Below are 10,842 nucleotides of genomic sequence, written 5' to 3'. Positions count from 1 at the left end.
CGGCTGGGGCGCTGCCCTCGGCCGCCGCCCGGGTTTCATTTCGTCTCTGGTTGGAGAAGATAACTTCATCTTCGTCCTCCACGGCGTCGCGCAGCATATTGTAGGTGGTCCTGATCATCTTCTCGATGTATATGGGGCGGGAGTAGGAGGCAAGGAAGAGGCAGTTCTGCATGATGACTGCGCCGTAGATCATCACAACGACGTCAGCCGTGTACCTGGAGCAGAGGTGGCCTACCAGTAGCGGCACTAGGCAGCTGCCGAGGGAAGGCGCCACGCGCACGATGCGCTGCGCTATCGTCAGCTTCTCTCTGAAGTAATGTGTTATAATAACATCCGTCTGCTGGCCGGTTAGGGCGCAACCCATACCTAAAAAAAACAAGATTTTACTTGAAAAAAAAAGCCATAAGTGTTTTTGAAGTAGATATAGTATCATAGACATTAGTGTTATTTTGCGAGCTAGTTAGATTCGATATTATGCTTCTAAATGTTTATTTGTAAGTAGGGTTGCACGTTAAGTTGTTTGCGAAGTGCGAGCCAATATTTTTGTTACTAGAATACCGACAAAATGAAAAAGACTATAGCTAGAACCGCTGCTGGTTAAGCAAATGTTGTACAGTTATCATAAAAAGTTGAATAGACCTTACCTGCGAAAATTCCTGAAAAAATGTTGACAATATGGTCATTACTGTCTGCATTAGTCGAGTAACTGGACAGTAATACGCCAGCCACGGTCAAACAAAGTCCAGAAAGTGCGATCACCCTCGGCATGTTAAAAATTTTTACCATAGCCCTGCACCAGGATTCTAAAAGAAGTCTTATTATCACCATAATCACAGGCACCAAGGCTATGTCCACGTCCCAGATTTTCATTAATTCCCCTTCTTCGTGATCTTCTTCCCTGATCGCTTTTAAAATGATGATTCCATATAAACTTAAAAGAGAAGGTACGGTTACATGATACACTGCCGCAGAAAAGACAATGAGCCATCCATATCCACCGTCTGGAGGTGTTGGTCCAATCTCAGGTTGAGATGCGACAATTCTGTCTAAATGCAGATCTTCTGCCCGGTCGCCCCTATCCGTTCTGTTAACGCTTGTGTCGTTTTGTGTATCCATATTTTACACGATAAACAGAAATGACTGTGAATTCATGTCGAAAATGAGGTGTTCAATGAGTTATCTACAACACAGAATGTTTTATCTTATCACTATCTTGTCGCGTAATCTACGCTCTAGATTTTTAAAATTAGCGCCAATATAGTAATCACCATAGTACATTAACAGAAAAATTTAATTGCACCTATATTTAAATGAGTTTATGAACTTCTAATTAGTTGGATTTTTGTAGCAAAAAGCTGATTTGTTTAGTAGTCATATTTTTTGGATATGAAATATGAAGAATGTGATGTTATTAATGAAATAGATATTTTATTAATTAGTGTTCGTCACACTGGACACTTACGAATTAAGGATAAACAAATATAAAAAATTGTTTTGGTTTGCTTTTAACATTTTTAATTTCTGAACGATTCATCAATATTATACGACCATGTGAAAATGTCAACGAGATCGAAACAAAGAAAGAGATAGTTTAATTCCGGCATGGGAACAAAGATAAAGATAGACAGACATCACTCGACAAAAATAAAGTAGTATTTTCTTATGTTGCTTAGTCTCAAAGTTTATTCTGTCTAATTTCGTTTGACTGATATCTGTTAAAGACGCTCCTATTAGAAAATGTCTTTAAAATATTAATAGTGAAATGGTAAATTCCATTTTCGTTACTAAGACAACGGATTCATAATGAGATCAATACATTGTGATAACGTATTTATTAATTTTCTCTCAAGAAATTATAATTTGCAATGTGCATACTTCCGTCGACCCCAAGCATTTTAATTGCTCTGGTTCGGTGGTTCGATTTCATGGTGGATTATTTTAGGCCGAGGCGTGTAATTGCCCATGGGTAAGGACCGGGAGCAGACACTAACTGTACAAGAAGTTAGCTATGGAGACGGAATCCGTGAGATCGGAGCTGAGCAGTCGGTCGCGGCGCAGCTCCCGGCACCGCCAGCACACTCACAGGAGCACTCGGTAAATATTATAACTTTCTAATTTATAATATATAAGTTTTTATAACTAATGTGCATGAAATTGTTTCCAAGACAAATGTTTTGTTTAACATAAATAAATGCTTTTTATACTCCTGCATCGTCGCAACTAACTATGTTTTAAACATAGATATAATCTATAATGTTACTAATTTCTATATATCAGTATTGTAAAACTAGAGAATCAACATCAAATTTTTATTGATTGTTTATCTAAATAAATCATCTTTATTATCAATTTTTTCTTGCAGAAGCACTAAATCTCAAAGGAAAGAGTGTGGAGACAACACAATGGCGCCATTTCAAACCAGTGTTAACATTAATCCAGAGATCTGTCGAGATGGGCAGGAGGTCATCGAAGTCCAGATCCTGCCTCAGGATGAGAACTGGGGCGAGAATACCACAGCTGTCACTGGGAACACATCAGAAGGCTCACAGTCCACGGAGGATGTGAGCAACTGGCCCATGGAGTCCGACAGTGGGATAGGAATTGTTTGTTCCAGATATTTTGGAACAACAATAGCTTTAGGATTATCTTTTGTCTCATTTGTGAGTCCATTGGCGATGGTTGTGTTGCCGAAAATTGGGTTTTTCCCTGGATTGAGTGACAACATAGCCATCCAAACTAGCCAAAGGATACAACTGTTGTCTTGCACAGCTGAATGTAAAGGAATTCTACTTTCTTTAGCATTTAAATTAGTTTTATTAGCAATAGGAGCTTGGGCGGTGTTCCTCAGGCCGCGCAATGCTATCTTACCCAGGATATTTGTGTTCAGGGCTATGACCCTCGTCATCCTGGCCGTGTGCACATTCTCCTACTGGCTGTTCTACATTGTGCAGATCACTGAGGCCACAAAGGCATTAGCCCTCGGGGAGGAAGCCATAGATTACAATTCATTAGTTTCCTATGTATCGAGTTTTGCAGATACATTGCTATTCATACATTACATAGCAGTAATTTTAATAGAGGTGAGGCATCAGGAGCCGGCCTACTATATCAAGATCGTACGCAGCCCCGACGGGGAGAGCCGGTCGTACGCAATAGGGCAGCTGAGCATTCAGAGAGCCGCCGTGTGGGTGCTGCAAAAGTATTACACAGAGTTCCCCATATACAATCCGTATTTGGAGAAAATTCCAATATCAAAGTCCCAAAGAAAAGCTCAGTCCAGTATCAAGTTCTACGAAGTGGACGGCTCCACTGCGAATACTCCATCTGGGCAGCCGCGGTGAGGATTTTATATTTAAGTGATCATTAATTTATTATTGAAATAATAAACAATGCAAATCCAAACGATGCAGTTCGACGACCGGCTCGTGCACGGGCAGCGGCGGGCGGCGGCGCGACTCCGCCTCCGCGCACAACGAGCGCTACTACGAGGAGGCGGAGCGCGCGCGTCGCGTGCGCAAGCGCCGCGCGCGCCTGCTCACCGCCACCGAGGACGCCTTCGCGCACGTGCGCCGCGTGCGCGTCTCCGCCGGGCTCGGTCAGTGCGCGGCCCTCGCAGCCACACCATCCTTTCAGTCATACCTCGGTGTAACACATGTACGTTTGTGTCGCAGGGGGCTCGCTGGGGCCGCGCGAGGCGGCGCAGGCGGTGTTCCCGTCGCTGGCGCGCGCGCTGCAGAAGTACCTGCGCGCCACGCGCCAGCAGCCGCGCCACTCCGCGGACTCGGTGCGTGTGCGGCGGCGGCTGGGCCGGGCCGTGCTGGGGGCGGTGTGTGGGCGGCGCGGTGACGAGCGCGTGTCGTGTTGCAGGTGCTGGCGCAGCTGGCGCGCTGCCTGGCGCAGGACGCGTCGCCGCGCGCGTTCCTGGAGCCGTTCCTGGTGGAGGGCCCGGTGGTGTCGGCGGAGCGCGAGGCGCGCGCGCAGCAGCGCTGGGCGCTGGTGTCGGAGGAGGTGCCGGCGCGGCCGCTGGCGGACGGGGTGGAGTTCCAGCTGCGGCAGGGCGACGTGTCGCTGCTGTGCTGCGTGCGCCGCCTGCCGCGCTTCGCCCTGGAGGAGGAGGTGGTGGACCCCAAGAGCAACCGCTTCGTGTTGCGGCTCAACTCGGAGACCTCCGTCTGACAGGAGGAGTGGTCGGCGCGCAGCGACCTGCGCCTCGTGTGACGCGATACTTGTCCCGAGACATTGCCGAGTATCTCGGAGTGTGTACAGTGCAGTGCCGCATCAAATGGATAGATAGAACTAAAAGTGAATTAGTCTGTATGTAGAAATGTGAACTGTGCATAGTTTTGAACAGTGTTGTGAATCTCAGTATATATTGTATGTGAGATCTTAAAGACTGTTGCATTTAACTTTGATATGTAACTATTGTTACATGTATTTTGTGAATGTGTCATACTTCAGGTAAAGAGTAATGTTAGTTTTGTAATTTGCACAAATTTTACAACATTACTATAAAATTTACATAATAATAAATACTGTTATAATTTTATACATCTTAGTTAACATTGATTTGTCTGTAATCCAAAAATCTTTTTGCACAAGTTTTATGTATTCACTGACAAAAGGGACATAATTATTTTGTATAGTTTGATATATTGAAAAGTAATTAGGTGCTTGAATGCTTAGATGTTGAACGGTAAACAAGTTTTAAGTATATTCTTGTTGATGAAGTAATGCATGTTTCAACAAAGACAAGCTGCATATGTTTTAATAAAAACCTTGCCTTGTCAATGTGCAGCTGAACAATTATAAAAGCATTTCCTTACTCTATCATATCATAGCATAAATATTTATTACTAGAAAAATAGTGATGACTAATTTTGTGGGCCTTATTGTAATGTAGGTAGGCAGTAGCCAGTAGGCAGTGGGCACTGTATTATTACAGAAGACGGTAATATTATCCATACCTATATTTTAATAGAAACAAGCAATTATTATTAATAAAATATACAAACTACTTAAATGATTGTAGGTATTAATAATTCCAGCATTGTCATACATTTTATTGGGACTAGAGCGGCAGGTGGGCGCAGGTTAAATAAAGCACTATGATTGTATTAAACAGTTTGTTAAAGGTACAAGTAGACAATACAAAACAAATGTTTTGTTATTGTATGGCGAGAGCGCGAGCGAGCAAGGTGTGCGCACAATGTAGCAGCGAGCAGCGCGGCGCGGCACTTGCGGTTTTGTACATCATGCTTGCGTTTTCTACTTGTATTATGACTAGAAATTGTATACTATTCCTAGGATATGTATATAATTCTAAACCGAAATGTACACGGATTTCATACATATCCGATAATATTGATAAAATTTATTAGATATATACAGATACTGCCTTATACATAATTACAGAGTTGTTGTAATTGTGAACGCTTTAATGAATGAATCTCATAACCATTATTAGATTTAAATGAACATGACAATGTTAATGTAATGTATGTATTGGTGGTGAAGTGTGCGTGTGTGTGTGTGTGTGACGTCACAGACTGAGGTACAGCTTCGTGTCCAAGTTTAGATTTAAACTTTATATAGACAAAATACTATATGGCACCAAGACTGATTTTTTTTCAAGGTTTTGGTACAATTACGAGTTTTTATAAAATGTTGCAACTAGTCAGTGAAGACTACAAAGTGTATGGGGACCGATTGCAATTTAAACATAGGTAGCATTGACAAAAAAATTATTGACAAGATTTTTTTTACGTACTTTGTTAACACATTGTCATCGCTGATGTTTTTTTATTTCTTAATAAAGTAAGCTTATATATTGCCTTTGAAAATATTTTAGTTTATATAGATTTTTTAAGATTAAAAATTGTATCAATTTATATTGTATTGAATTTTTTTTTATAATGATTCCACTCTCAACATTTGATACCTCTTTGGAAACTATAAGATATATGAATAGTATAGTAACTAATTCGCTAGTTCTACGTGAACATATTTATATTTAATATTGATGCAGAGTTTGGAGCTTAGCATTGCTTGTGTCTGCTATATCAGAACTTTGTTGTGTGTCAATAAACGCGATTTCAACCATTCCTTCTGACATCACTCTAGTTCGTCATATCTGAAACATTTTTTAGATAAGCCTTTACGACTTCTACAAAATGATAAAGAAACAATGTTATATTATATTTATAAAAGTTTATTTATTAATAACTGTACATTTTTAAAGGTTTTAATCCTGTCAACAAACAATTTGTATGAATAAAGCGCACAAAGTTAGCCGGAGAGCGGCGCCGAGCGGCGCCAAGCGGCGCGCACGCTTGTACGCGAACACACATTTTGTATTTTACAAATATATAAACTAAACATTGATATGTTCTATTATTTTCATAACCCAACCCACTATATTTATTAATTACGTCTTATTAAACCACAACGACTTGTTTTCATGAAAATTACAAATAGGTTATCAAATCAGATTTTATCTAACGCTACCAAATCAAGGAAATCATGTTGAATAAAAATGTAATTTTCTAAAATTAATGGTCATATTAGTATTTCGCCACTCGAAAGGGTATCGCGCCGGCGCTATTTACCTGACAACATTTACGTATTATATAAAAGTATTTACCTCAATTAAATGATAATTAACTTATCATTGGTAATGTATTTATAATAGTTTCAAGCGAGATACGCAATGTACTAACTGACATATAGAAGGGAATCTGAATATGGTATAGGGTAGAGAAGTTATTGCATTTAACACAGTTAGGTCAGCAGAAAGCACCAGAAGAAAAAAGAACTCGGTTTATAAAACGTTAAAAAAAAAAACAAAAAATAAAACTTTTCAATTCAAGTAAACTTACAATTACAATGGAAGAATTATTTACATCAACACTGCCTAATTATTAATAGTATCACAGAAGCTTCATTTACATTTATTGCTAATATCAGGTCTTATTGTAGACATGTGAAAAGTGTGTGTGCTACAAGGCGGAGGGGGCGGAGGGTGCGGTGGGCGCGAGTGCGGCGGCGTGCGCGTGCAGCGGCAGCGCGGCGTAGGCGGCGGCGGGCAGCGCGCGGCCGCGCGGCGGGCAGCCCGGCAGGTACCAGAACAGCCACAGCGCCGCCGCCGACGAGAACATGCAGAACGCGATGATGCCGACGGCCGCGCCCGCGCCGCCCCCGCCGCCGCCGCGCTCCCGCGGACATCGGAAGTACTTCTCCTTCAACTCGAATATTTTGCTGTTGAATAGCGACTTGGGCGAGTAGCATCTGAAACAGACGCTGGCCGTTACTTTAGGGCTGTGTTCTACAATTAGTCGGTTGAGATCTTTGATGACAGAAATTAATACATGTTTATTTTTGAGGAAAATTATGCATAAATATAACTCATAGTAGCAATCGGTTATAGCAATGTATTTATCGATAATTCTGGAAAACCTTGTAACACATTGCTACGTTCAAACAGACAACTCGCCGTTTTATGACTAATAGGTACGCGAGTGAACAAAGAGAGCGCGTTTGTACGTCGCATGAGGCCGATACGTCACTTGTTGCGGATTTGCGGCGACAGTGATAATTCCTATCTCATTAATTACTTACACAAATACATGAGTTTTAATAATTTTGTCATTGCTTCTCTATTTCTTCTTAATCTACAAGCGAATGGAACTAATTACTAAGATTAGATAATGACAGTTGGTAATCTTAGCTTTGTCACAGACACTATTAAACTAACAAAAGTGACGACCTTCCCGTACTCACCTCAAGTGCTCGTAGTCGTTTGGGTCCATTTGAAACTGCTTGATCCAGGCCAGCCGACAGTCGCAGTGCCAGCGGTTGCCTTGTAGGTCGAGGCGGGAGAGCCGCCCCAGGGGCGTCTGCAACCGTTGGTCCAGGGTCCGCAGTCTGCATGACTTGAGTGATAGCTCCTCCAGCGTGAAGTCGTCCGCGTCCTCCAGCACCTCCCGCCCGAACGCCAGCGCGCTGAACTCCGTCAGGTTGAGGTTTCTCTCGAGGTCCAGCCGCACGAGCGCCCGCATCGGCGCCAATGCGTGCGCCGGCACCGAGCCGATGCTGATGTTGTTCATCTTGAGAACCTTTAACGCCGTCAGGTCGGCGAAGTCCTCGCCGGATATCTCCCGGATGGGATTGTCTGATACGTCCAGGTATTCCAGGGTGAACGGGATCTCGAACAGTTCAGCCAAGTCATTATTTGCGACTATGAGCTCCCGTATGTCGTAGGCGTCCACGAAGAAGTTGTCGTGCACGCGGCCCAGGCCGACGCCGGAGATGGACACCTTCTGGATTTTGTTCGTCAGGCCGAACCCGTCGCGGTCAAAGAGGTCGGTGTCCCGGAGGGCGGGCCCGATGTTATTATTGTTTAGGATGACCTCGCGCAAATCCCGCAGCGGATGGAACGTGAGTTTTCCGAACGACACGAAATTGTTGTTCGCCAAATTTAAGAATTCCAGCTTAATTATAGACCGGAAGACGGCGCCATCCAGTCGCTGGAGTCGGTTGTAGCTGAGGTCGAGGCGGCGCAGGTCGGGGAGCGCGAGGGCACCTTCCTCGATGTCTGCGATATCGTTGTTTTTCAGTACCAACTCCTGCAACGACTTGGATCGGAGAAACGGTCCCGATCGTATTATCTTCAAGGCGCTCGAGGAGAGGTCGAGGGAGTAGGCCCTGGGAGGCAGAGTGCGATTGCCAGCGAGGGCGCCCCTCCTGTAGGAGCAGTCGATGTGCTGCCGCATTAGGTCCTCCTCGGGCCGCTCGTGGAACCTGCAGACGCACTCGCCGGGGGCGTCGCAGAAGGTCCAGGAGCGCGCCGGCCAGCAGGTGGCCGCCAGTGCGAGAAGCGCGAGAGCGCGTCGCATCTTGTCCGCAACAACACTCGCACACCACTGATAGCGCGACTCGCGACGCTACTACGATCTTATCAGCGGCGTTATCATTGATATTTGATTGCTGGTCATTTCTCTTTGTTTACCTATAAACGAGGCCGTAAGTAGGTGAGATAGTGCCCTGTGCGGGGAGACGCGCCTCAACATCGGTATCGCTTTTAGGCATAAAAACTTAAAAACGTATCGGATTTATTTTTAAAACTTGTACGGAGGTAGCTTGTAAACATGTGACATAATAAGTTTTCTTTTATTTCGTTCACAAATTAATACGATGTATATTCGCATACAAAAGTATTTCAATGTTAAATGTATAACAAAGTAAATATAATTTAAAAAATGTAGCAAACAAAAACGTGAAATTGCTGATATGATAGTAGTTAAATAAGATAATAGTAAAATAGTTAATTCACAAAGACATTGAATTTGATGAGGTTATACGGGTGTGCAGGAAAGACGTGTCCAATGGGTCCACAACCCCTCCTTGACTCCGTATTCCAAAATATGTCGATTTGAACGAACTTACCTCTATCCAAAGTTGTTTCGTTTGGGTGCTAGAGCTAGAGGGCTCTAAAGTTTGCTAATGATTTTACATTTATTGAAATATCTTGAAAATCCTTAAATAAATTATGTTCATATTGAAACCTTAGGTTTTTGTTTGATCAACTACACCTTTTTGTACAATAAACTTTTGTCATAAAATCATTAGAGAGCTCGAAAAATCGAACACAATTTTTATCATACTTTTGTATCCGCTTGTACAGTCACTGTCAAGTTTTTCTCAGATAAACAGAATAATTTGAAAGATTTTGGTTTTGACTCGAATAAGTAATTTCTAATTTAACTTCGAGCTTAACTGCGGGACTATGAGTTAACATTCCATTTTTTCATAATCTAAATTAATTTAAAATTGAAAATAACTAAGTGTGCATTACATAACCACTGGGTACCCTAAGCAGAACTAAATATTGAAAATGATATTAATAAACAATTATAACATTTATTGTACTCGTACTAATGATTCCAGTTAACTTACAAAACACTGTTTTGTTTTAAAACCGTTTGTCAAATTAAAATTTAAACAGAGGCCAAAAATCTTTTAAATTACACTATCTGAGAAAAAAACTAATTGTACAGGCGGTTACAAAAACATGATAAAGAATTGTTTTGATATTCGAGTTTTAGAGCCCCGGATGAGTTGATGACAAATGTTTGTTACACAAACAGGTATAATTGAAGAAACAAAAACCATTATTTCAATATTAATAAAATTTATTTAACGATTTTAGAGATGGTTCAAGAAATGTAAAACGATCAGCAAACTTTAGAGCCCTCTAGCGCCCAAACGAACCAACTTTGGATAGAGGTAAATTGGGTCAAATTGTTATATTTTCGACCAAGGAATCTGTGGCTGTCCTTGTGCACGTCTTTCCCGGACACCTGTATACGTGCTACTTGTCATTATTTGTGTGGAGGTCAGTAACTATAAGAATTATCTCGTCGTTGTTATTGTGAAGCGTGACCTCGTCATCGTGCCGTCGACATATTCGTGTGGCAAAGTAACAGACTTCCCGAGGGCGATGCGAGGTTGCAGCCGGGCGCGTCTCGTCGCAAGATGCAAGTTACTTGTATGTATCAAGGAAGGAAGGATTGGCATATAAAGACGGATTAATAAAAAGGATTTTATTCGGCACGCTATATACATAGATACGTTAGATACAAAGTGAGCGGCTCTGGAGGCGGCACTGGAGGCGGCACTAGAAGCGAGCGCGCGCGGGTTGCGCCGCGCCCTTGGTGGCGGGGTCGTCGTGCGCCTGCGGACAGCGCGCACATTACACAGTGCAATAAATTCAGTTTTAGTGTGCGGTGTATGCGGTGTATGCGGTGTGTTGTGTGTGTGTCGTGTGGTGGACGCGGTGCGTGGTGC

At 42.7% G+C, this 10,842-nt stretch overlaps 4 protein-coding genes across 5 annotated transcripts in view; 1 reads left to right on the top strand and 3 right to left on the bottom strand.

Annotated features, from left to right (window-relative positions):
* The window catches only part of LOC106103953 (monocarboxylate transporter 10-like), a 2,509-nt gene extending 1,303 nt beyond the window's left edge, over positions 1-1,206 (bottom strand). The window contains exons 1-2 of the mRNA XM_013283870.1: positions 645-1,206; positions 5-366 (exon numbers count right to left, since the gene is read on the bottom strand). Of these exons, the coding sequence (XP_013139324.1) occupies positions 5-366; positions 645-1,116 (834 nt within the window). The 5' untranslated portion in view covers positions 1,117-1,206. The remainder of the gene's footprint in view (positions 1-4; positions 367-644) is intronic.
* A 454-nt stretch (positions 1,207-1,660) lies between these two features.
* LOC106104001 (vang-like protein 1) lies at positions 1,661-6,381 on the top strand. Of its 2 annotated transcripts, XM_013283930.1 has the most exons (6): positions 1,661-1,765; positions 1,943-2,094; positions 2,363-3,337; positions 3,411-3,595; positions 3,672-3,784; positions 3,868-6,381. In XM_013283930.1, the coding sequence occupies exons 2-6, from the start codon at positions 2,009-2,011 to the stop codon at positions 4,174-4,176; spliced, it is 1,668 nt and encodes a 555-aa protein (XP_013139384.1). In that variant the 5' UTR covers positions 1,661-1,765; positions 1,943-2,008; the 3' UTR covers positions 4,177-6,381. The 2 variants fall into 2 exon arrangements, with proteins under 2 accessions (XP_013139384.1, XP_013139385.1); XM_013283931.1 differs by lacking the exon at positions 1,661-1,765 and having other exon boundaries at positions 1,772-2,094.
* A 614-nt stretch (positions 6,382-6,995) lies between these two features.
* LOC106103952 (leucine-rich repeat-containing protein 70) lies at positions 6,996-9,144 on the bottom strand. The gene is made up of 2 exons (XM_013283869.1): positions 7,777-9,144; positions 6,996-7,284 (listed from the first exon to the last, which is right to left on the bottom strand). The coding sequence occupies exons 1-2, from the start codon at positions 8,889-8,891 to the stop codon at positions 6,996-6,998; spliced, it is 1,404 nt and encodes a 467-aa protein (XP_013139323.1). The 5' UTR covers positions 8,892-9,144.
* Positions 9,145-10,229: 1,085 nt separating this feature from the next.
* LOC106103950 (integrator complex subunit 7) overlaps positions 10,230-10,842 on the bottom strand; it is a 5,223-nt gene continuing 4,610 nt past the window's right edge. The window contains exon 5 of the mRNA XM_013283868.1: positions 10,230-10,269. Coding sequence (XP_013139322.1) covers positions 10,230-10,269 — 40 coding nt within the window. The remainder of the gene's footprint in view (positions 10,270-10,842) is intronic.

The sequence above is a fragment of the Papilio polytes genome, unplaced genomic scaffold (genome assembly GCF_000836215.1).
Source record: "Papilio polytes unplaced genomic scaffold, Ppol_1.0 DF823692.1, whole genome shotgun sequence".
Classification (NCBI taxonomy): domain Eukaryota; kingdom Metazoa; phylum Arthropoda; class Insecta; order Lepidoptera; family Papilionidae; genus Papilio; species Papilio polytes.
Note: the sequence above shows the minus strand (reverse complement) of the source record. Positions and strands in the feature narration are given on the sequence as shown.